At 39.4% G+C, this 27,052-nt stretch overlaps 1 protein-coding gene across 1 annotated transcript; it reads left to right on the forward strand.

The window, feature by feature from the left end:
* On the forward strand, nt 1-24,655 carry gxylt2 (glucoside xylosyltransferase 2). The gene is made up of 7 exons (XM_027146541.2): nt 1-418; nt 13,637-13,832; nt 19,250-19,381; nt 19,466-19,717; nt 21,077-21,200; nt 22,341-22,513; nt 23,301-24,655. The coding sequence occupies exons 1-7, from the start codon at nt 159-161 to the stop codon at nt 23,487-23,489; spliced, it is 1,326 nt and encodes a 441-aa protein (XP_027002342.2). The 5' UTR covers nt 1-158; the 3' UTR covers nt 23,490-24,655.
* Nucleotides 24,656-27,052: the final 2,397 nt, after the last annotated feature.

Genomic DNA, 27,052 nt, shown 5'->3' on the forward strand with positions numbered 1-27,052 from the left:
TTCGTGGACGGGCTGCGCGCTCTAAAGCCGAGCTTGAAGCCTTGACTTCTTCTTCACGACGCGCATGGCAACGCTTCGGAGACACCTTCTGGTTATTCATTCGGACCTTTAACTCGCCGTTTCAATGCGTGGCCGAGCTCACAGAGAACTTTTCCACCATGAGAATTCACTGCAAAGTCGTGGCGCTCGCTGTGTCCCTCGGAGTTTTCCTACTTTTCTACTTTTTCGGGGGAAACGCCGCGGACGAGCCGCCGCCGCTTAGCGCGGTCCAGGAACAAGACCGCAAACTTCCCAGTTTTCCATCTGCTTCTGGAAAACTAGTTTCTGTGGAAGTGTTCAAGCCTCATGAGATTCCTAAACAGATCCGTCCGAGTCGCAAAGAAGGTTACAGAGGAGTCAATAGCAGCTCTAAGCTTAGGTAGGACACGACTTGTATAATTATTCACGTTTGATATAGTTTAGTCATGTAAATAAAATGCTAAAAAAAAATGCTACACAGTGAGCTTGTATTCACGTGCAGATTTATTTGTCCATGCATCACCCTTAAGTGTCTGATTTGTGTCTCCTGCCATCGTGCATCACTTTCTATAGTCCCAGTTTGCTTTAAGTTTGTAGACCGTTTACATTTCCACTAGACCAAGCTGCAGTGAAGGTGTGTGAGAGGGTTGTGCGGTTAACATGAGCATCGTTACTGCTCTCAGTCGTTATCTAAAGCTCGAGCGGTTTTAATCAGCGAAAAGAGAAAAGCAAATCTGCTGGTTTTGAAAATCAAATGCTTTTGCGGTTTGGCTTTGGGCTTCACGCGTGTTTTACATATCCAACAGGATGAGTGAGGATATTGTGTCGTTTGGGTTGTATAATGTGGTGGAACAACGATATCTGGCATCAACCACCACTCAAATCAGTATCCGTGTCAGTATACAGACAACCAACCGTCCAAACAAAAAAAGACTAACATTCCTCCTGACAAACAAACAAAAAGACAAACATCCAGACAAACATCGTCCTTCCATCCAGACATAAAATCGAGCAGACAAATGTTTGTCCTGACAAACAAAAAGACAAATGTCCATCCAGACAAACATCATCCTTGCATCAAGACAGACAATCGAGCAGACAAATGTCCATCCAGAAAAACTTCATCCTTCCATACAGACAATCGAGCAAAGACAAACGTTCGTCCTGACAAACATCCATTCAAACATCATTCTTCTATTCAGACAGACAATCAATCAGACAAACGTTCTTCCTGACAAACAAACAGACAAATGTACATCCAGACAAATATAATCCTTCCATCCAGGCAGACAAACATTCATCCTGACAAACAAACAGATAAATGTACATCCGGACAAACATCATCCTTCCATCCAACATTTGTCCTGACAAACAAGCAAAAAGACAAACATCCATCCAAACATCATCGTGACAGACAATCAAGCAGACAAACGTTCCTCCTGACAAACAAACATCATCCTTCCATCCAAACTTTATCTTTCCATCCGGACAATTAAGCAAAGACAAACATCTGTCCTGACAAACAGACAAACATCCATCCAAACATCATCCTTCCATCCAGACAGACAATCAAGCAGACAAACGTTCATCCTGACAAATAAACAGACAAATGTCCATCCAGACAATCGAGCAAAGACAAACATTCATCCTGACTAACAGACGAACATCCATCCAAACATCATTCATCCAGCCAGTCAGACAAACAAGCAGACAAATGTTCGTCCAGACAAACATCATCCTTCCATCCAAACCTCATCTTTCCATCCAGATAACTGAGCAAAGACAAACATTCGTCCTGACAGACAGACATCCAAAAATCATTTTTCCTTCCAAAGAGACAATGGAACAAAGACAATATCCATTCAAACAAACATCCATACTGTACAAACATCTTTTCAGACATTCACCCATCTTTAGTAACTCTGTATCCTGAACAGGGTTGCAGTGGATCCGGAGCCTATCCCTGGAGCACTGGGTGTGCTGTGGAACACACAGTAGGTGGGACACCAACCCATTCACACCTACATGCAATTGACCAAATCCAGTACACCAACTAGGATGTAGTTTTTGTCTTTTTTGTTAGCTTTTTGGGAGGTGGTACAGGGAAAGCCCAGAGAAAACACACACAACGTTCTATAACTTTATACGAAACCATATTAAAGAAAATATGAAAATTAAAAAAATCCCTATTAAAGAAGTTAAGGGCATAACCATTTTATTTGTTTTATATGTTAAAATGAAAACACTGTCAGATAGCATATTAAATCACATAACAGTATCAGGTTTTTTTCTTCTTGAGGGGCTGTGACCCCAAGAACTCTGTTTCTTGAAGGTTCATGTAAACATAACCCACACGAAATGGCCTATATATCAGAATATTATTGTGTTCAGGCCTGACCTGAGGTCATCTTGGGAAGAAGTGGCTCATTTCCGAAGGACTCCCGCGAGCAATACAAAGAAAGGCCAAAATCAATGATCAGCTTGTTGGGTCTAATTGAGCGAGATTGCTCCCTTGTGACCAGTTTTGATTCGAACGGCGTTCTCCATTCAGCCGGCCACTGCTTCCATTCAGAGCGCTACAAAAAGGAGCGATTGTGAGCATTACTGGATGAAATACGGATGAATCGGTGGTATTGTTTTGCTCAGATGCCGACATTTACGTGTGCAGGTCCTTGATGCGATGAGTGTAACTTATCTTGTTCACCAAATAGAGCAGTGATCACAAACGGGTATTGTTTAGCTGGACTTGGACCTTCTTCGTTGTTTCCTCACACTCACACACACACACACTCGCAACACAAATCTATCGCTGCACCCACATAGACACTCTTGTCCTCACCACTGCGAAGTGTCAGTTTGAGTATACACATGGGCAGGATGAGGAAGGGCTGTTTGGAAAATTCCACTCGCAATAAAAAAGCTCAAAATAAATGCGCCGTTTGATTTCAATATGATTAGTGCTCATTCTTCTTTATTTATTTATTTTGTTTGTTTTCCATATTACACTCATCCTCCCTCGGACAGACTTCCTGCCTCACCAGGCTGTGACTGACATACAAGTGTAGGTCACAGTTTCCCCTGAGCTACTGTCGAGTTTTAGAAAGAGGTGGAAAGTGTGAATGTATGTGAAGTGCTGCTGAAATCCAGCGTTTTGAGAAATTTCACACATTCTCTGATGCAAAAGCATTCGCGTCTTGCTAAAAAGACACTCAGCAATTGTTGGGGGGGGGGGGGGTGCACATTTCTGCCTGTTGTTTAAGTATGTGCAGAAGATTTGTTGCTTAAATGGATGAACTGTATAAATGGTTTACATAAAGGTTTAATCTGGTATCAGAACTTTTTGAGTAGTCCCTGTATAACTAGAAGTAGAAACTATTTTTAAGAAGTCTGACAACACTCTGCTGGACAAGACCTCTTCCAAACAGTAAACCGGCTTCGCAGTACACGTGGCAGACAGCATTACGTCACTAGAAAAAGTTTAGCGTTCCATCTGAGATAACACAACCCTTCTAAATTCATACACTAGAAATAAGAGTCCAAAGTGTGTGGTATTTGGAACACAGCTATAGAAGAAAATTCTAGAAAGATTTCTTAAGGAGCCTAGATCGAGACTGCGCTGCCGTTTTGTTACTATTCTGCATTTAACCAAACATTTTTGTTCGTCCTTGATCATTTTTAATCATACTTTTATTACATACCCCCTCCTGTCTGAACGTCCTGTCGCACTTTAATTATTCCGTGTTATTTATTCATCAGCCCTCACCATTAGTCTAATTATATAGATCAATAGAAATCCTCTGGTATAAATGATAAGCCCTGACCGTCAAATTCTTTTTACATGGTCTGGGAAAGAGTTCTGTGTTGCACTGGAACAGAGCACTCTACTGAAGGCCTTGAATTCTTATCAGTTGAGTACTGAGAGTGTGTCAGCTCAGGGAAGGGCTCCGAGCATTCCCGTTGGATTAGGTTAAATGAAACTGGAGATCTGGCTTAATCCTTTCATGAGGTAAGGCTGCTCTGTTCTTTTGGCTGATATTCCTCACACTGAGTTAGAGTTCAGGATGGAGACTGCCAGAACAGCGACGAAGCCGCACTGTTGGTTCACACACCCCGACTGTAAACATTTCTTCCACACAAGTGTATCTTATGATGTGTTAATGATGTGTTGTGTCGTGGGGTGTGATATGCCAAAAAAAAACGTCACAATTTGTGTGTGCGCGCGTGCGTGCGTGCTCCTAAACTGCCTGCAATACGGTGTTGTATTTTAAAAAACATTTTTGATGATTCTTTATTTAATGTCAACAAGATAATTTGATTTATTAGAATAAATAAATAACTAAATTTGAGTTTACAACCGCATTCGCCCAGTACAGACATTTACCGCTATTACAACACGTTTTTGAACTGGGGAGGAAGTCGGAGTGCCCAAGAGGAAACCCTGGAGGCACAGGGATAACATGCAAACTCCACACATACAACGGAGGCGGGAATCAAACCCCCAACCGTGGAGGTATGAGGCAAGCCACCAATGAGGCAATAGAAGAGATTTCGCCAGAGATTGTCAAGGTTTGTGTAATGTTTTTTGGTCTCTATCAAAAAAACAAATTGACTTTTTGTTTCCTTCATTAGGACGGTTTCACACATGGTCCTTTTCAGCTGTCTGAGCACAGGTTGCAGGATTTTTGGCCTGCGTGTGAACACTCCAAACGGTCTCAGGCTCTTTTTAAAGAGGCTTTCACTTTGGCAGTTGTTGTGGAGGTTTTTGAGAAAATAGCACACTGGTAGGCATGAGCAAGAGTCAAAAGGTTCACAATATATTTGGGCTATATATAGCTGTAGCATGAGAGAGGAAGAGACCTGACCATTTGATACATTGACACTCTATAAGCATGATTCAAACTTAGAAACCAAAGAAAGGGGCACATTCGCCTGATCATCTCCGGATCAGCATAACCTTACGGGGGTCTGTCTAAGCTGTTACTGGGCCTGAGTCTCGCCATCTCCTCTCTAGGAATAACAACTTCTAGTCACAAAGACCGTCTTATCACGCACACAGAAGGTCAGAGTTTCACAAACAACTTCTTAGTTAAATTTTCCATCACGGTTTCCTCCATTTGTCCTTGAGGCAACAAGCAAAACCTTTAAATAATCATTTCATGAATTTAACACATTGGTCTGAACAGAGCGTGGTTTATGTGAAGAATTTGAAATGTGAACGCTGTCATCTGGAGCAAGAAGCGCATGTAGGAGACGATGTAAGATCGGTCGCACTAGAACTGAGACACAACTCGTACTCGGATCCGAACTCGTTCAGGAAGTAACTTAACCTGCGCTTGTGTTTTTGTCGATGATGGCATTTAGTTTCCACAACACGTGTACAGTGAGTGACGGGAATGTTGTTGGACCGAGAAGAGGTGAAGTGATGTACTGAATATAATAGCACCAAAAATAATTAAAAAAAAAAAGTGTGTTGTGTTTGTTCTTCATGCTGGGGACCAAAGCTGCAAAAACGATCACAGATTGATGTGGTCTGATTTGGACCACAGCAAACATACCCTGTGTGAAAACCACCTTATTTACAAACTAAAGGAAAAATCTCTGAACAGATAGCAAACCAAGCAGCAAACGACCCTAGAGTATCAGTCGAGGAATAAATGCAAAAGCACAAAGTGAAATTAAACTCTATGATAACATATTGCACCTCATCAAAACATCTACTGTTGTGCAGTTTGGCTTTCTCTTCCTTCCTTGGTGCTAGTTATAAGTAGCCCTCCAGAGCACTAGCAATCACAACAACCTTCGTCTTTCTGTTCCTCTATCGTCTGTCTAGCACTTGGTATTTTTCCATTTGCAAGAAAACTTGTTTTGTAGCAATCCTTTAATAACTGGATGCTTGGCTTGCACTCTGCACTCCGCTTTTAAGTTGTTTTGCATGCACACGCATGAGTCAGTCATATGATTAAAGTTTACTGGTAAAACACAGCTGGATCATCAGGTTTGCCGCACCATTTCGAGTGTTGTGTAGCATCGCAGAACACGTAAACAGGCCCCGAATACACATTGTAAAACAAATGGCACTCGTTTTTGCCTGGGATTTAATGTCCTTTCCCTCAAGGCAAACGTACCGGTTCATGGCATCTGGCAAGTCTTTCTGTCTCTCTCTTTCTCTCTGTCTCTCTCTCTCTCTCTCTCTCTCTCTCTCTGTCTCTCTGTACAGCTCCACATTTTCTCCACGCTCACCATTTAGCATCCCAATGACTTCTGACTCCGTGCACTCCGATCCCCTGCATTAACGCAAAGCAAAATCCCAATTTTCATGCTTTTCATCACCAGGTAATCAACAGCCAAGTATGGCAAGAAAACCCAGTCTTTTGGCAGGCACGACTGAGATTGTCAAGCAGGAGGAAAAGTGTTAATTCGGTTGGCTGTGCAAGACTATTTGCTGAGGGGAAAAAAGCCTGCTGAAAACTGCTGGCTGGACTCCCATGTTCAGAGAGAGCATTTTCTCTGGTTGGAATACATACAGCCTTTTTACCTTCTCCACACGACACCAGAGTTGGAGCTACTTTCAACACATTTCGTTTCGTTCAACACATAGCCTTAAAGAAAGTTAAAGTAGGTGGTTATTTTTACTCTGTTCTGTCCTAGCAAGGCTTTACCTGATGATTACCTGCTGTAGGCACACACACCCTTTAAGAACGACTTCTATTCCTTCTCGAGCCTCAGAATGTTGCGTTAAACACTTCCAGATGTGCTGCAGATGTTCCACAGTCGGCTCTATGTCTGTGAGCGTTCTGTGCTGCTCAGAGCTGAGAGCAGAACAGTCGAGAGTACAGAGTATTTCTACCAGTTATCTAGGTCATGCATTTAATAGGTGCAAGCTCTGAAATGTGAAAGTCTGTAGATCGATACCAGGCAAGCGCCGAAACGAAGCTTCTTAAACTAAGCGCATATCACGTCTCTTGAAACCGTGCCTCTCGAGTTAAGTCGGAGAATAAGAACCCTTTCAACTCCTTGTGTTGGTGTTATTGTGTGGCAGAGGCACAGCCAGTGATCTACAGTGGCCTCATGCAGTACTTTAAAAATGGACTGTTTTATTGAATGCGGAGGAAAAGTACCTCATGGATACAAAATGGAGCAGCGGGTAGACGACAAATCATTAATTCATTAGCTAGGCCTTGTTCTGTTTACCCAGAGGCCCAAATAACTAAGCTAAAAAAGAGGAACTAATTATGTGCATTAATGCAGTCTGTGGAAAATAAATGAGGACTTGAAACCCCGGGAGATGTTCTTTATGTATCCCTCATCTTCATCCAGTCTTGGTAATGTGCCTGTTGATGAAGCATGTCCTGTTTGAACCCTCAACACAAAGGCAGACATTTTGTTGAAATTTCAGCTACAAACTTTGATAAACACTAAAGTCAGACATACGGATATGATCTTTTAGTTTGGCTAGCGTGTTTGCTTACTGAAGTAATCTAGTTTAAGGCTCACACAGCAATACAGTTGTATAAGAGTTTTCCTCATGCAAAATAGTCAAGCCACCATTCAAGCATCTTAATATGCCTCTAATATATATATATATATATATATATATATATATATATATAAAAACGATATCAACAGTTAACCTGGAGGTCGCGAAGAGGTAGCGGTAGGGTCACTGGAAAACGTTTATTTTGAACAAGTATATTAAATATTCACCTAATGGCAACTCCTACAGGCATCATGATTTTAATTAATAGTAATATAATAATATTATATTTGTCACCTGGGCTTAACCACTCATGCTTTATAGTCATCACAGCTGGACTGCTGATAAGACGGATCAATTTTATTTCAAGAACTAGTCTTGACCTCAAACATCATGCGAACATCATTGGCTGAACATCTGATGCAAATTGCACACAAAATTGGAAAGATTTTGGTCAGGCTCTACAGAATATTTTTTTAAACAGTGCACCTGAAAAAAAAATTCTAAAAAGGTGACCTTCTACTACATGGACAAAGGTGTGTTGTCACCTGACCAATACAGCCATATGTGGTTCTTTTTCCAAACCGATGGCAAAATGTCACAAAAACTGTGAAAAACGTCTTTCCGTTCTCTAGAACTAAGAGACCCGAACATGTTCCAGCATGACAATGCACCTGCACTCTGTCAGCTCCAGGAAGACATGCTTTGCAAAGCTGTAGTCAAGCTGTTGAGGGAGATTTCAGCTGAACCACGTACACAGGTCATAATGCATAGTTTGCAGAGTTTACAGTGACTAATACGGTGCACCCATGTGTTCTATGAAGACGTGGTTTGATTGAAAGAACTCGAATCACTCGAACAGAGACCTGACCTCAACCCCACAGTACACCTTTGGGATGAACTAAAACGTGACTTCAGCCCAGGCCTCCTCATCTAACACCAGAGCCACTGTAGCTGAATGATCACAAATCCTCACAGCCATGCTCCAAAATCTAGTGGAAAAGCTTCCCAGAAGAGTAGAGGTTATTATAACAGCAAAGGAGATTCAACATCTGGAATGTTTAAAAACGTCTGTATTGTGAAATACTGTACTGTGAGGACCAGGTGTTGCATATTTTACCAAATTTTGGTCATATGCAATGGTTCTTAAAATAGCCAGACGACATGTGTGTTGCGTAGCAAATGATTTGTTTTTCAGTGTGTTTAAGGGGGCAGTCGTGGCCTAATGGTTAGAGTCTGACTTGTAACCCGAAGGTTGTGGGTTCGAGTCTCGGACCGGCCACAACTGAGCCCCCACCCCCAACTGCTCCCCGGGCACCGCAGCATAAATGGCTGCCCACTGCTCTGGGTGTGTGTTCACGGTGTATGTGTGTTCATTGCTGTGTGTGTGCACTTTGGATGGGTTAAATGCAAAGAAGAAATTCTGAGTATGGGTCACCGTACTTAGCCGTATGTCAATTCACTGTTTTGTTTTTTGTTTGTTTTTCCTGCTCATCTTGGGCTTCTAAGCTAGTGATTTGTCCTTCCCTGGGACAAAATCTGCTTAAAAATTCTGCTTAAAAATGTCTTTTCTGAAATTAATGAGTGATTAGTCATTGCTGTCACTCTAAACATGTACATTTTATGTATAAATTATGTATATATGCTATTTCAGAGTATATACAGTTGCTAGGCATTTTATTAGGAACACCTGTAGCTCCATACAGTCAGCCAATCAACAGACCAACAGCTTTGGCTAATGCACAAAGCCAGTACCAGAATAGAGGAAATGCGATCAAACTGATCCTGACTGGTGATTGTTGGTACCAGGTTGGTTGGTTTGACTATTTCAAAAACTGCTGAGCTCCTGGGATGTTTAGGATCTCTTAAGTTTATTCAGAATGGTGTGGAAAAACAAAAAACATTAAGTGCCTGTCCTGTGGGTGGAAACAACGTGTTGATTTCGAGAAGTCAAATGGAAAAGGCCTTATTGGTTCAGCCAAGAGGAGGGATGAAGTAACACTTTTTTTTACAACTGTGGTGAGCAGAAAAGCATTTCGGAACACACAATGCGGTGTGTTCTGAGATTGAGGTGGATGAGCTACGACGGCAGAAGACCACATTGGGTTTCACTCCTGTCAGCCACAAACAGGAAACTGAGGCTACGATGGACACAAACTAGAAAATAAAATCGCCTGGTTATTGAGTTTGTGTGTGTGTGTGTGTGTGTGTGTGTGTGTGTGTGTGTGTGTGTGTGTGTGTGTGTGTGTGTGTGTGTGTGTGTGTGTGTAGGATAACAACGATGCATGCAGAAATCTTAAGACTGTATGTACTAAATGTCAATGTACCTTAGCAGCATGTAAAGAGGTTGATGTGTGTGACTGTCTCGTGCACTTGTGAGATTTGAAGGGGCGAATAAAGGAAATGAAAAAGCTCAAAAAATAATATGGGGAAGTACCACACAGGGTGGCAAAAGTGGCGTCAGACTATAAAGGGGAATTTCAGTTAAACTGTGTACATAGGTTATAGTGCAGAGAGTTTCTTCAAAGTCTCCTCTTTTGATGTGAGGCTGCTAATATGGTGCTCACTTGTGTATCCTATCTAGTGTTTTTCATTTCTGTTTCGCATGCTAGCCTGATTTAGAAAGCCAAAAGTTGGATAACATGCACTACATGCCACGTGTATGCAAGCAAGTCAACTTTAGCAAAATATTTGAACACAAAGATTTCCAAAATGTTCGCAGAACCCGAGGAGAATCAATTCAGATGTTGTATGCTTACAGCAAAACAATATTTAATATACAAAAGCAAACTAGAAAGTGATTGTTTTTTTTTTTAAAGTTACAAGTGTGATCAATAATGAACAGAGCCTTGTTCATGGTACATCGCTTTACGAGTCAAAGATAAAAATGACTTGTGATACATTTACTGATGTGTGAGAATAAAAAAAACGTTTTTTTGATTGCGCAAGTGAACTTGATTAGTGTGGCCAGATCTCCTGTTTGACATGGACAGTGCTGATGTATCGAAACGTTGAAGCACTATTAGGCAGTCAATGACGAAATAATGTGAATGATGCAGAAAACAAAAGTATTTTTTACTTGTCTAAGGAATTGGTGTGCACAGTTTTGTTAAGTAGGATAAGTTTGTCTTCCTTTTGAAAAGGCCCATAGAGGAAAAGAAAATCCATCTCTAACAGACCTCATACAGTAATGGTGTGGTTTGCAATGGCAATCTATTTGTAGTCCCATGCTGACAAAATGTCTTTCTATATACACAACTTCATAGCTGAGACTTATTTCACCTTGAGCTGAAAGCTAGTTGTTTTGAATTTGTAAAAGATTATATGCTTCTGTATTTGATCTGATCTTGTTTACATCGGATAAGCCTGCTCTCGTGCAGCTACGAGCTTTTGGATTTGTTACCAAGACAACAAGAGCTTCGAAAGACGGACAAATCCAGGATCGAGTCAAATCTAAAACGGTCCAATCCAACTAGTTTCTGATGAAACTGTTACCAATGTTAAATATAACCTTTAGGTAAAAGGTTTTCAGTCTCTATTGCTAGTCAGGGTGGCAAAAATAAAGCACTGTGTGGAGTAACAGAATTATAGCTATATAAATATGACCGTTTATGGCTGTTATAAGCTTCACAGGGCTGACGACCATTTGTGAGCCTTACACAATATTAAATACAAATAGGATGCACATTTTGTTCATTTTGTACAGATATCTGTCCACTTGTCATTTCAACTTCCGTGATTTTCAACTTTTTGGCAGTTTTTGTTAATAATGGGGGAAAAATAAAATTCAACTGACTTGATGAGTTTATGTAACTTTGTTGTTTGGGGGAAAAAACAGCCTTAAAAAAATCATATAAATTAATAAATCACAAATACACACATGTGAAAATGTACAAAATAATCAGTACCCACAGTCCCAGCATTCCACCGCTTGGCGGCTCTGGGTCAGCAGCACCAACATGGTCTCATCCTTTTCTTTCAACATGCACCTCCGGCCAATCGAGCACATCGAGGTCACACATCAGATACTTCTTTCAGACATGAACATCAATTAAAATGTACAAGTGTATTAAAAAGACAGTAAAAATGTGGAGCTATCGAATGAATTGCTGTAGTAGCAATGTTATGGGGTTACATATGGGGGTTAATGGCTTGTTTAGGTTGTTTTTAATGGGTTTGTTCGTCTCTTTATTTATTTTTATTTTACTTAATTCACAAATCTTTGAACGAATTGACCATGTAGGTGTTTCTGTGCATTTAAAAATTCTTCTCATTGGAACCTGATGCTCTATAAGAGGAATAAAACACATCATGGTGTAATATTGATCATTATTCTTTATTCCTGAAATATTGTCTGCTTCAGTCTCACAGCCAGTGTATTCAACTGTTCCACCTTGCAAAAAGCCAAAATCTTCACAGCAGTTCTCCTTTGTGCCTGATGTGTGTATTGTGATTGGGTCTGAGGCCCACAGAAAAACTCTCACATTTGCGAAAGTTCACTTCGTAGCTCTTTTTGTTGTTGTTGTTGTTGTTTCTTGTTTCTTCCAACCCATATCAGGGTCTACGTTCGACTCTTAAGTTGGCCTTCTTTTGTGGAAGTTTATTTTGATGTCTGCTCCCCCTCCTCTCTTTAGTCTGAAATGCTACAAACTCCTCAGGCTGCCTGACGCTTTCTTTTAACTAAATCCTAATAGAAATGGAGCACAGGGTCCCCAAGGTGGTCTCTGGTTGCAGTGCTGGAGAGTTTACCAATTCTAATGGATGTCATGTCATAGACCATAAATAAGCTAAACAAGCTGAAACATGCGATGAGACGAATAGCCAATGATTTTTAGTGCCAATAATGGCAGATACAGTAGGTGTGATGTTGCATGTATTATATGCCTAGTGGATCCCTGAGAGACTGTTTGTTTAATTCAACTGTAGTTTCAGTCTCTCCCTACATTCTCTACAGGCAGCCCTTTTTATCTCGGATACAGACACGACGAAGCAAGAAGAAGCAAGGTTGTACAAATGACTAGCCCAGGTTCCAGGGACAAGCAGATTTCATGCCCTATTAGACTTTTTATTCAGTTATCCACAAGACAAGCAAGTTCAATAACCAGAAAATTACCAGAAGAACCCAATTCCTTATGACTTAAGACAGACTCGAGTTCTGAAAGGTGTCAAAAGAAAAGTAACTCGTTGTCAAAGGAAAACCAAGTCAGATGAAGTGTTGTGAGAAATCTGGCATGAACTAGCATGTAGCTAGTTATAGTGGTGGTGGTCTTTTATCTGCCCCCCTGTTCAGGGTCTCCACAACGGATCACGTGGTCCGCATATTAGATTTGGCTCTTTAGATATAAGTTCTGTCTCGAATGCCCTTCCTGACGCATTCCTTCCATTTTATCCAGCCTTTGGTACCGGCACTGAGAGTTAGTTCTTCAGTAGCTGGGTTAGCTTTTTCTGGGAATGGCACTTATTTTCAGGGATTTCAGAACAGCGTAACAGATATTGTGTCATCGGGTAGGCGTGGCCTATTTGATAATCTACCCATAACCATAGTTTTTAGTTGTTGATATTTTCGAAAATAAATCTACCTGTATGACTGTTTTGTCCTTCATAGTATGCTGTTTTTTTTTTTTAGTGAGCGTTTTTCCAAGACCTCAGGGAACATGCCCACTTTACTTCGTGGTAACGAAATCCCTGGAATTTAGTGAATGCCTCTCATCAGCAGTAAAAATCAGAAAGCCAGATCGGAATATAGAGATGAGCCACAAAATGTAATAGAGATAAGAAACAAAAGTTCAGGAACCAAGATGAACCTCTACCAAAGAGATGGAAAGGCCAAAGTGTGGAGGATGAAATGATTTAATCATGATCTAAAACATACAAGCGCATCTGTAAAACATGGTGGTGGTAGTGTCATGTATTTGGCTTGCATGGCTGATTCTGGAACAGATTCACTATTTTTTCCACCTGGTTTCCAAATGTTGGTGTACTTATTAGGGGTGTTTTTTTTTTAATGAAGTAGGGTGTTGGGTTGTTTTTTTTTGTTGTTGTTTTTTTGTTTTTTTTTCTCTTTCAAGGTTAGGGTTGGGAGGATATCCCTTTTGAAGTTTGCAATTGAGATGCATTTGTACCTTTTTGTTTTAACCCCTGCAGGCAAAAGAGTGCACCTGGGCAGTCTGGGGTAAAGGTCCCTAGGGTGGAGGACATCATGCACCTTGCTGTGGTTGCTTGTGGAAACCGACTAGAGGAAACTCTTACGATGGTTAAATCAGCACTACTCTTTAGCATCAAAAAGATCAAGTTTCACATCTTTGCTGAGGAGGAACTTGCAAAACAGTTTGAGAAAGAGGTAAGAGTTCATTTAAAGGTGTCCTTCCTTTCGTTATCAAGTAAATCGATTTTTTTTTTGTTGTTGTTGTTGTTGTTGTTTTTGACATTTTAGTCTGTTTTTTTTTCATATTTAGCTTGCATTTTTTTGAGGGTCTATCTCTGAGATGAATGCTCAAGCATTTATCAGGGAAAGCAGGCCTCTTTCTCTCACACACTTTCTCTTTCTTTCACTGAATCATGTGTTTAATTCGACCTCAGCTCTTATCAGAACATCAGGACCCTACATTATTTTCCACTGTGATGCACTCTGTTTGAAATTTGCATTATCAAAAGCACACAAGATTTCACTTTTTTTTTTGTGTGTGTGTGTATGTATGTATGTATGTATATATATATATATATAAAAGGGCTGCATGATTTAGGGAAAATGTCATTGCGATTATTGAGGTCAATATTGCGATTGCGATATAATACTTGCTTGGTTCTCAAGGAAAATGCACACACAGATTACTGATAATGCTGAAATTTGATTTTCTAAACTCAAACTAGCAACAACAAACAAATGCAAAACGTTTTCAAATTAAAATATAAAATAACACATTAATGCTGATTAATGAAAAGCCTAAGAACAAAACTGTATATGTGTGTGTGTATGTGTGTGTGTGTATATATATATATATATATATATATATATATATATATATATATATATATATATATATATATATATATATATATATACAGTTTTGTTTCATTAATCAGCATTAATGTTATTTTATATTTTAACTTGAAAACGTTTTGCATTTGTTGGTTGTTGCTAGTTTGAGTTTAGAAATACAAATTTCAGCATTATCAGTAATCTGTGTGTGCATTTTCCTTGAGAACCAAGCAAGTATTATATCGCTATCGCAATATTGACCTCAATAATCGCAATGACATTTTTTCTAAATCGTGCAGCCCTTTTATTTATATATATATATATTATACAAGTAAATTACCAACTTAATGCAAGTTATACATGGTATTGCACACACCATTATAGATGATATTTGGAGCAATATTACATGTAATTATTACACTTGATTCCCTTACATATACATTTGCTTTTAAGCCTAATTATTACTTTTGATTATGATGTGATTGTGACAGGGGAAGAGGTTTCAGGATGGGGGTAAAGAGTTTTTTCTGTCACCACTTTTGAATAAGAAACAATATCAAGGCTATAAAACTTGTCAAAACTCCGCAAAAGTATTAGTGAGAAGTTGAGAACACTCGTTTAAACAGAGCATACACTCGAACTTGACTGCACATCACATGTTTTACTTTATTGATACTGCTTTTATTCGTAATGCAAAGACCGGTCATCGGGACATAAGCTGTCATGTACAATAAAAGCGCCTGCACAGCGACAGGAAATATCATTTAACACAAAAAGCCGCCTAGACGGTGGACTTGTGCTCAGGATGTTTAAAAAGTTTTTTTTTGAGCAGTGTGTGGACGAATTTTTTCTATGCGCACACTATTTTATTTCTTGATAACAGATCGCTGCTAACTATAACACACCGCTGCCATGGACATACAGGATTCTAACCTTAGAGACGGATCGCACTATTTTCTTTAGCGGAAGCAATACAATTGTTCAGCAGTTGAGACCTGTAACTTGATCAACAGCGCAAAGCCGTGAACTCGTTCTGAATATTTTAAAGGCGTAACAGCTGATGAAAAAGCAGATTTTATCTTAGTTTTTATTTTATACAAAACATTTTTGTCTCCTCTTTTTTCATCAACAATAATGCATGTTAATTTGGTCTTAGTCAGCATTTTTAGGCAGTGGTGCAGTCTTGTCATCGTCTCGTAGAACATATTTCGTCTCGTCTGACGGAATTAACACTACATATAACAGAGGTAGCATTTTTTTGGATGCCGTCTGCTCGGCATCCATCTTCACCCGTTCCGCGCTGCACACCGGAAAAAGTCACGACATGACCATACGCGCCACACGTGCCACTGCCTAAACTGAAACTCACTGGTCTTATTTTTTTTATTAGCGGATAGCGATGTAGTGTATGAAAGGCAAACAGCTTTCAGAGAGAAAGGGTTGTCATGTCCACACATGCATTTTATTAGTATTTATTTATTTCATAAAATCGCAGCATTTTGCGTCATATAATCGCACAGGCTTGATATCACGGTTACGATAAGATTAATCGTGCAGCACTAATATATTATCTTCTTAGCAAGACTCGCATCTTTCTACACTATGCATAATTGAGCAGCATAGCCATGTGCTTATTGAACATCCCATTCCAGATGTAGTTCTCTTTGCTCTTATATCTTCTGCTCTTCTGCAAAGTCTTATTGTTAGACTGGGGATTTGGGGTCATTCATCTACAAGAGCATTAGTGATTTCAGGCACTTCTGTCTGATGAGGAGGTATAGAGGACAGTGTTCATCCCAAAGGTCTTATTGGGATTTAGACCAGGGATCTGTACAGGACTCTTGCGGTCATTTGCTCCAGTCTTTATGAAGGTCACTTTCTTCTGATACTTCCAACTTCGTCACAACAGTTTGGCCCACGTATGGTTGTGATGGTCATGTGTCCACAAACCCTTGGCCATCTATTGCTTGTCCTCTGTAGGGTGAAACCAGTGAATAGGAAGCAATTTGTTATTTGCCTTAGCAGAGCTGTGACAAACAAGAGGAACTAAAAATAGTTCAGGACTGTGATTTGATCAAACAGTCACACAGTTTGATTAATGGCTTAAATCACTTCTCTTCTGGAGTGGATTAGTTTAATGTCTACCTTTAAGTTTATTTATCTTCTCAAAAGTAGTACTTTATATTTAAGTAGATATAAGAGGCAGCATCATTGTGTGCAGCAGCAGTTTAAGATTTGGTATTTGCTTACCCGCAATAACTTTTTATTTGGTCTATACTGTATATATTTTAGATTCTCCATCATTATCTAAGGCAGCATTGTTTAATTTTATCCCTAAAGGACAGGCGTACATGCAGGTTTTCATTCCAATCAAGCAGGAGCCACATCTAATTCCACCTGTTCAATCAGTTGATCTTAGCTTTCTATAGACTCGGGTGTGGTTTCTGCTTAGCTGGGATTAAAATCTGCACCCACACCAGCCCTTTCCAGATAAGCGTGGACACCTGATCTAAGGCATATCACAAATGGCTTCCTGTTCACTTTGCTTGCACCCTATAACATGATGGAACTGAGCATCCTACCTAGAGTCCTCGTGCATAGTGTAGAATATTGGTAGATTGAGATGCACATCTCATTATGGTTTTAATTTAATTAATACAATAATGTCTTAAGCTTTATGCTTAAACCTTTGTTTTGTTATGCTCACCGGTGATAAGTAATAATAAGCATAATTGACCGTGTTTGAGCGAGTGAAGTGCCCGGGTTGCTGTGTCACACACGCGCTAGTTTACTTCACGTTGACCTTAAACAGAGAAACATCAATGTTTATTAGAACTGTTATTGCAAATTTCAGTTGAAGCTCCTGCCCCTAAACCTCCAGCGAGTGGAAGAAGCCTTTACATAATTTGTGCTTTGATTCTTCACCCATATCAGTGACACAACTGCTGGCTCTTGGCATTGCAAGTGCTCCCAATGGAACTGGCTGTTTCATAGTAATGTGGAACTCGGCATTCAACAAAGCAGAAAATGATCAAGGCCACATGCAGAACAGGCAGCTTTTGGAGTTCTAGGCTCCGGATAAAACAAACAGCTCTGGAGAAGGGAGCAGGAAACAAACAGCAGGAAGCTTTAATAGAGGCTGCAGGAAAGAAGTCCATTACTTAAAGGAATGTAACAGTGTCTAATAGTTTACAGTGCAGAAGTAATTGAAGAAATTGTTGTGTGCATAAATCATGTTTCTGATGCTCATCATGAGTTGATTTTCCCAATTTCATCAAACGCTCAGTTAAACCAGACAGAATAATTTGCCATTCTTCAGCCACTGTCAAAAACACGAATACCAGTAAAGAGGTAGTTTACTACTTTAAGTAGTTATGCTTGATTTTTATTAATTGGTCCATATAATTTGAACTAAACTGTTCTCATAGCCTACATGTACACCATAGTTGAAATGGTTAAGACTCTGGGTTGTTGATCAGATGTTTGTGGATTCTTGCCCCAGCACCTCCAAGCTGCCACTTTTGGGCCACAAGCTTTTAACCCTCTCTGCTCCAGAGGCACTGTATTATGCTAATCCTGTTTTGCTCTTATAACCTCCATTCTTTTGGGAAGTTTTTCTATTAGATGATAGTGTGTAGGGATTTTCCGCAAGAACATTAGAGTAGAGGATAAAATTGAAAGACATTTAAGACTATATTTTGCTTCGCGATTGCTAGCTTTTTGGGGAACCACACACAGGTGTGCCGATCAGGTGTCCACATATGTTTGACTGTGTAGTGTATTTTCTTTCTGTGACTCATTTAAATAATCCCAGTTTTCTATTTCTTTCCATATTACATGACTTGATATCGGACTGTATTAGGATAACTGGTTTGAACAGTATCCGATGACCCGTTTACAAAAGGTTCCCAGAAAAACGGCTGTTCCTTGTAGTTCAGAAGAGATAAACCATAATCACTTGAAAGGATCACAATCAGTCAAACCTAGGAAATCGCTTAAGAGACATGTTCACTAATGTAAAACAGCGTTCATGTAGTGCCTAAAAACAAATCAGTTCAATCTAACAAGCTTGTAAGTGTGATTTTAGGAAATTGCAACACAATTATTTAATCAACACAAGTGGGACATTGTGGATTTGTCCTATTTTATATTGAAGGTTCTGCATGTTTTTGTTCTCTATCTCAATTGTACAATCTAAGGGTTTTTTAGTCAACAGAACTCAACGGAACAGAGAATTAATCAGCAATTATTTCCGTGCTTGTATAAGAACAGCGAACAGTTAAAATGCCACACTTGAGACTAGAGAAAGCAATGTGGATGAAGATAAAAGTAAATCATCAAATCATTATAATTTGTGCCTTATACTATTGAAGGTATTAAGTTCATTGTAAATGAAGTAAGTAAATGGTTGATTCTAAGCTGAAAATGCATTGTTCCATTTTTCACTTTGAGGGATAAACCAGACAAAAATATTTCGTCTACACTTATGCATGCAAAAAATGTCTATTTGATCAAGTAAGCATTTAGTGTTCCTGACTACTGTTTTAAGAGCTGGGACAGCAAAGCTCAGTCTTTCCAGAAAACCGATTGGGATTCACATGGCATATGTGGCCTGCTGTATAGTGTGAATTTCAGCATATTTCACCCAAGTACTTGTACTACACCGAATATGTTTAATCCTGTAGAAGGAAAAATGTCCTTATTGGTCTAAAGTAGTGAAAGCTGATTGATTGTTTCAGGAAACTTGTTGAAGTGACAGATTTCCTTTTATCTCTTAGCTAAGCCGCTGGCCGCAGCCACTCTCTTCCAAGCTCCAGTATGCTCTTTATCCTATCACTTTTTCCGTGGGGAACGCTGAGGAATGGAAGAAACTCTTCAAGCCGTGTGCTGCCCAGAGACTCTTCCTCCCAGTAAGGATGTTCGTTCTGTTTTTCCTTATCTGTTTCTTACCCTATGTGAAAAGACTTTAATAACCTTTCTCGTTCAAACCTCAGGTCATCCTGAAAGATGTGGACTCCTTGCTATACGTGGACACAGATGTCCTGTTTCTCCGACCAATGGATGATATCTGGAAATTCCTAAAGGATTTTAACAGCACTCAGTTGGCGGCCATGGCCCCTGAGCACGAGATTCCTAAAATCGGCTGGTACAGTCGTTTTGCACGGCACCCGTTCTACGGCGTAACTGGGGTCAACTCCGGTGTCATGCTGATGAACCTCACGCGTATTCGCAGCACTCTGTTTAAGGTAAGAAGTAATGAGCTTCCAAAGTGATTCTTATTATTGCTCTAACGATAAACAAATTATTTCATTTGCTTTTGGTTGGTTGGATGATTTTTGCTTCTTTTATATACTTTATCTTATTTGAGCTTGTGAAATAAATTCTAATGGGTCGGCTATGCTGCTGGAAGCATTATAAACTTAAATGGGAGTGCTAGAAATGAGTTATGCTTAGTCCTGGCATAGAAAAAGACAAAAGACACACCGTCTAATTCCCCCATTTACAACACAGCACCTCCACCATTAAGGAGATCTGGTACTTCTTTCATCTCTTAATTTCATAAAACTATGATGTGTTGTTGTAGGCATAACCATCATTTTAGAGTCCTCCACCATTAATGACCTCTCATTTCTTAGGATGAAATGTTACTTGATCATTATTATTATTATTATTTTTTATCTCTCTCCATTCCCTGAACTTTACAGCCCTCTTCAGAGGAGTAGAATCTCAGAGACAAGATAAATGTAAAGTATTAAAACTTACCAATGAAATTTTTTCCCTCCTCGCTGTAACCTACATTAATCTAATTTATGTGCCTCTTCAGACTGCTAACGGGACCAAGTTTCTAAGATCAAAGATGGGCAAATAGCTTTTTGGTAGCCAGAGAAAATAATTTGCTGGAAATAGTGCAGAGCGAGGCAATATCTCAGAGATTCCACAGCTTTGTACCCATTTGTGTGTTTTTATAAATGCACCAGTTCCTCCAAAAAGCACTGGAAAATTCCAGAGATGTTATTTTATTCTTTTTTTTAGCGAGTGTTTGAAAGTGGAAGTTAAGCTTTTAAATAGTATTTGAAAGGAATGGATGGTCAGTCTCATATATCTGATGAAAAATGGCCCTATTACAGGATTATGTACTGCGTTTATCTGTAAAATAGATTAGAATCGGCTCTTGAGCCAAGGTCTGCAGGAATTTTCTTGAGTCAAGAATTTTTTTTATTTACTTTCATCCTGGGTGGTGTCTATTGTTACAATGTGCCACCATCTTCAACAATGTTTAACATGTTGCACACATAAAATATAAGTTCTTTGACATCTGGCTAAGGCTTTACTCCTTACTTGTCCATGGCATTGCAGTTCTCATGAACCACGTCACACAGCATCATTGAGAGACTTTGAGAGCAGCTGCTAGTTAACATGCTTGGGAAAATTGTGAAAGCGGCTGCTTCGATATTACCATCCTTCTGAAATCCAGTCAGGTTTGAACATTTCAAACCTGACTCCACAGGAGCCATGAATGGAAATATTCTGTATTGGCAGGTGTTCGAACGTACGCTCTCAGACTCAATGCTGAGGAAAATAACCTGCCACTCTCGATATTACAGAACAGCATGATCACTAGTGGCCTGTCATGGGAGGACTTGCTCCATCCACTCTACCAGAAATACAAGAACCACATCACATGGGGGGATCAGGACCTCCTCAACATTATTTTCCACTACAATCCAGGTACTTTTTTTTTTTTTTTTGTTACTTTTAATTGTTATTTTAATGTAGACTTGTGTATATTTGTGTATACTGTAACATTGAGTAGCATTGACTTCAGATAAGGTATTTAGCTAAAGTTCAGCTCACTGCTCAGCTCAGTTGTAGGTCGATTAGGGTTTCAAATTAAGAATAAATCCATTTGGAAGGTGATGGTCAAGTTAAAATATGACTCTCATAGGTCATCTTTTCACAGCCACTAATATAACCCAAAACATATATGCAGATGCTTGTCTTGTCGTCTAGAAAATTGTCAGGGTATATAACAGACGTTTCCCTCCCCCAGCGATTGAACCTTTTAACAAGTTCCGCAGTAGTTTTTTCAGGACTCTGCGTGCGAGTAGGTAAACACTTGACGACTCTTGAGTAACTGTGACAAACTCCAAACAAGGTGTAGGGATTAAGTACTCGTGGCAGAGAGAGAGACTTGGCACTGCTTGTGTTTGTCTGTCAGCGAGATGGAACATAGCCAAAAATAGCAGTGCCAAAAAAAGCCATTCAGACGTGTGAAAGGAACGTGTGAAACAAGCTCGTTAAAGTCAGAGAGCCTAGAGTTTTACGCTGGGGGGGAAATACATATATATATATCATATTATTGTGTGTGTGTGTGTGTGTGTGTATATGTATGTGTATAGACACTTTATAATTTGTCTTTTTGGCTGCTGAATTTGTTATTAAATCCCATAAGTCATTGCAATTATGTTAATAAATTGAACTGTTCATATACTTCTGAATTTATTCGGTTGTTACTGTTTATGAAATCTGTATGATTATAATTCACACAGTTTGAAGAGGTTTGACTAGTATTGAACTAATACCTGATCAGTATCATCCCACTCAAGTACAATGTTTGGCTTTAACAACAGAAGGAGCGTTGTGGTAATTCCTGACTTACCTGCTCACCAGTTATTAATACGCTTAATTAAAGCTAGTAACTTATTGTTGATGCGTCACACCTCATACGGCAGACAGCAATCTGTCATTCTTGTCATTGATGTAAAATAGCATATATTATCATGGCCTCTTTGTTTCCAGTGTTTGTGTGTGTTTGTATCACTTTTAAAAGGTGTGCGTGTGTGAAATATGCAATGTGTGCCTCTACAGAATGCTTGTATACATTTCCGTGTCAATGGAACTACAGACCTGATCACTGCATGTATGGCAGCAACTGCAAGGGGGCAGAGGAGGAGGGTGTGTCTATTCTCCATGGCAACCGTGGCGTTTACCATGACGACAAGCAGCCAGCTTTTAAAGTGATGTATGATTCTATACGAAATGTGAGTCATCTCTTTACACGTGCTTGTATTAAAAAGAAGTATACAGGCATCTATTTCAGCTCTATTCAGTAGTTCATCTTCCCCTGGTGCCAGTGCAACTAATTGAATTGCTGATGAGCTCAATAATTACTTCATCAGCTCAGTCAGGTGTGAAGTGAGCAAAGTGTCAACCTATCCTCAAGGAGCAGCACAGTGCCTAAAATCATGCAGATTCAGGTCAAGAGCTTAATCGTATTTTTGCATAAAACAGCAGAATCTAACCTTGGTGACTCTGATCAACTATGGTTGTCTTCACCATGGTTGTAAACAGTGGCATTGATATTTAATGTAGACTTTCTATCAGATTAAGTCAGTCTGGTCATTTTTCTGTCCCGTCATATCAGCAATTTGTTTCCACCCACAGACTAAATGTTGTTGTTTTTTTTTTTTTTGGTTGTTGTATTTTGTATTGTTCTTTTGTGCATGGAACTCCAAAGATATCATCATAAACCAGCCTGCCTGGCACCAACAACCACACCACAGTCAAAGTCCAGAATTCCCATGCTGACATTTGATGTGAACGTTAAATGAAGAGCTTGACCTGATGAGTTTATGTATTGTACTGCTGCCACAGGTTGGGATTGGTTAATTTGCTGGTTTTTCTATTAAAATGACCAGCCAAGGGTATGTGGCTGTTCAGTTTTTCGTATACGAAGAGCATTATGACTTGTGACCTGTTCATCACCGTTAACCTCTGTTCTTATTCCCTGCAGTGATCATGTATTCATTTTTTTTTTTCTTTTTTCAGTATCCTGTTGGAGAAAACTTTTTCCAGTCCTTGTTTTCTCCTCTCCAGACCAAATTCTTGGACACGGTCAACACACTATGTGGCAGAGTTCCTCAGGTGTTTATGAAGCAGATTGAAAAGACCATGAAGGCCGCATTCGAGCAAAAAGTGGTCCGGCACGCTCGCCCGCTACGCAGACAGCGTCGCTGAACCGCAGTAGATGCTGCAGTTTACTAAACGACAAGGAGAAGGGCTGATTTTTAATGGAACATGTGCAATACCAAGAACGCTGTGTGTTTTACGGACCAGTGTACTCTGTCTGGAAAGGATGAAGCAGAAATTCTTGGATAGACTTTGTTTTAAGCAGTTATAGAAGAAATGGCAGCTTGATGAGGGGGTTGCTCTCCAAAGAACTGAACCATTTAATTATAAGAGCAGTGGGGGGGGGAACAGTCCATAAGGGTAATACCAAGAAAGGTTTTGGGTATATGTTGAATGAGTTTTAGCCGTTTTTTTATTTTATATATATTATTATTTTTTTTAAGAGAAGTTGGTATGATATGAAGTGATGGAGATGATGGTAAAATAGTATCGTTTTTCTCTTACACAGCATAACAGAGTGACAAATTGCACATGCTATATTGTTCATTTGACTCTTATTGAAAACAATATTAAGAGAACTGCTGAGCACACACTCGGCAGACAGACATTAAAAAAAAAAGCAATGTAGGGAGCATTCTGTGGGTCTGGCACAGACATGACCAGGGTGGTGTAGCACTTTGAATGTGCAGTGTTCCTATTCATAGATAAATGCTTTAGAAGAAAGTAAATGCCAGTCAGTGTTGCCTGGGGCAGCGTCGTAGAACTGAGTGACTTTATTGCCTGATAATGGGCCACTTTTATTCATTTCAGTAGTCAGATTGTGTTTGCTGTTTACCAGTTTTGTCTCTTTGGAACTAAAAGCAAGGTTTACATATCCACCCAGTCTACAACAAAGCCCTGCCCAGGTCATAAGCCATAAATAATGTGAAATCTGCATAAATTCGTGTGATCATAATGAGGTACATTTCCATTTTTTTTTGACATGGCAGTATTATGTTATGATATAAACCACTAAAATACAATATTGTCTGGTTTAAAAAAAAAAAAAAGACCCTGCATGATTTTGTTTGTAGAGAGTTTTTTGGTGTGAAATGCATGTTTTTAAAATTGGATACGACACAGATTTGACCTCTCCTAGGCTTCTACAAGCCGTAAAATATGACAGTGAAATTGCTTTTGGAAACTAATATACTGCTAATGCAGCAGCAATATTCCAAGACATCTGTGCTATTATTTCCATCTTGTGGCAAAAAGAGATAAAGAACTGAAACTTGTGTTTTTCCACTCCGTGCTCCTTTCAAGGTTGTGCGATGTTCTGCAAACACACCCTGATCATTAATCATCATTTCCTTGAAGTGTGTTGCATACATAATACACCACATCATTGTGTATGGGGTGTGCATCTTCAAACCAATATCCTACTGAGCATTTCCAAAATCCTGCCACCACCTCATCTGGCAAGGAACAGAAATTAGCAGGCACAAGCCAACGACTAAATAATGATTTCGTTTTTACAGCAATTTTATGGAGAAGTTTACATTACTCATTCATAATACAAACAATAACATGAGGTTGTGACCCTAAGTTAATGCCTGTGAGCTTAGTAGATGCATTTTGGAGGAAATTTAAGGTAAAATAAACCATCCATAGTATGAGCAATAAGTATTGATTATTATTATTAATAATAATTAATAAATAACGTGACCTTCGGTGCCTTCCAGGATTTTTTTTTTTTGGTAATGGAATTCTGAATTAAGCTTATTTTTCTTTTTATCCCTTTTCATTTCTTTTTTTTTTTCTTTTTTTTTTTTCTTTTTATCAAGATTTCCTACATTACCCTCAATGCCGATTTGACTACCCCATGGTAGTGGTACAGTAGGATTTGTGCATCCCTCGTGTACATTTTACCCCTTTTGTGTACATTTGACATCCCTCGTAATGAAGCCATCTTGAACCTCTGCACCTTTCACACGTACAAAGACAGAAAAAAACATGGACGCTTCCTTGTTCATCTTTTTTTCAGCAACAAGCTAGCCATCAAACTACGATGTACGAGTGACCTACTGTACATATTTTCCTCCACAGAACAGCAAACTGCATCATCAGTGTTGTCAGTTTAACAAGCAAATGTATTCAGAATCTGATTTCTTTATTAATCCCTGTGGGGAAATTGGGTAATTCAACATAATTCAAAGATAAGAAGTGATACTTCATTGACTTCTGATGCAATTCTCAGCCATTTTGTTGTGACCATTCCACAACCTAGGAAGGAGCTCATAATTACTCTCTACATAAAGAGCCATTACTCTCTACCTAAAGAGCCATCACTTCCATTTAATATCACCACAATCTTTTAAACTGTTTAACACAGTTTTAAATGTTCTAGCAGGCTTTATCCAGGAATAATGTAAATGAAGGAACAATGTTTAATGTACTGAACACATCGTTCATGTGCTCTAATCAACCAATCATGTGACAGCAGCACAATATATATAGTCATAGAGATACAACAGCAGAACACCACATCAGGTTTCATTCCTGTTAACCACGCACATAAAGCTAACACGAACTGCACATTTGAATGTCTGTGTGTGTGTCTGTCTGTTTGTGTGAGAGAGCGAGTAAGAGAGCGTGTGTGTGAGAGAGTGTGTGTGTGTGAGTGTGTGTGTGTGAGAGAGTGTGTGAGAGTGTGTGTGTGAGAGTGTGTGTGTGTGTGAGAGTGTGTGTGTGTGTGAGAGTGTGTGTGAGTGTGTGTGTGTGAGAGAGAGAGAGAGTGTTTTGTGTGCGTGTGAGAGAGAGAGAGTGTTTTGTGTGCGTGTGAGAGTGTGTGTGCGTGTGAGAGTGTGCGTGTGAGAGTGTGTGTGCGTGTGAGAGTGTGTGTGTGTGTGTGAGAAAGAGAGAGTGTGTGTGTGAGAAAGAGAGAGTGTGTGTGTGAGCGAAAGACAACAATTATTCTGTGTCTATTGTAGTCTCAGCTTTCTGTTTTTGGCTGATAGTTGTGAAACCTAATGTGATCCTAAGCTGTTGTAGCTCATCCATCTTAAGGTTTCTTGGTTTGTGTGTACTGTGGTGTTTTTTTGTTTGTTTGTTTGTTTTGTTTTATTTGTTTGTTTTTGTTTTTTACCACAATTATAAAGAGTGATTATTTCAGTTTCTGTATCCTTCTTTGTTGGCTTAAACCAACCTGGCCATTTTCCTCTGAGCTCTCTCATGAACAAGGTGTTTTCACCAAAAGAACCATCACTCACGTGATGTTTTATTGTTTTTCCACATCATTCTGTGTTAACATCTAATGACTTCCGTTCCTAAAAAAAATCTGGTACTAACAATCATACCGCAGCCAAACTTGCTGACATTGTTTCTTCATGCTGATGGTGGATGTGAACATAATCCAAAGCTGTTGCCTGAATCTGCATGATTTTATACTTTGCACTGCTGCCACACAATTGGCTTAAATTACATAACTATGAACGAATAGGTTAATATGTTAACCTATAAAATGCTTGGTAAGTGTCTTTTCCAGGAAGAATTTTCCTTTAAGTAGTAATACTTTGTTTGGAAACGTACATTTCACATAAAATAAAAATGCACCAAACAGTACATTTTCCTAGGGATACAGACACTGAACCAGATTTAAATAACCCAGATAACCTCCAAGACTACAGAAATGA

This window comes from Tachysurus fulvidraco, chromosome 5, assembly GCF_022655615.1.
Source record: "Tachysurus fulvidraco isolate hzauxx_2018 chromosome 5, HZAU_PFXX_2.0, whole genome shotgun sequence".
In the NCBI taxonomy this organism is placed as follows: domain Eukaryota; kingdom Metazoa; phylum Chordata; class Actinopteri; order Siluriformes; family Bagridae; genus Tachysurus; species Tachysurus fulvidraco.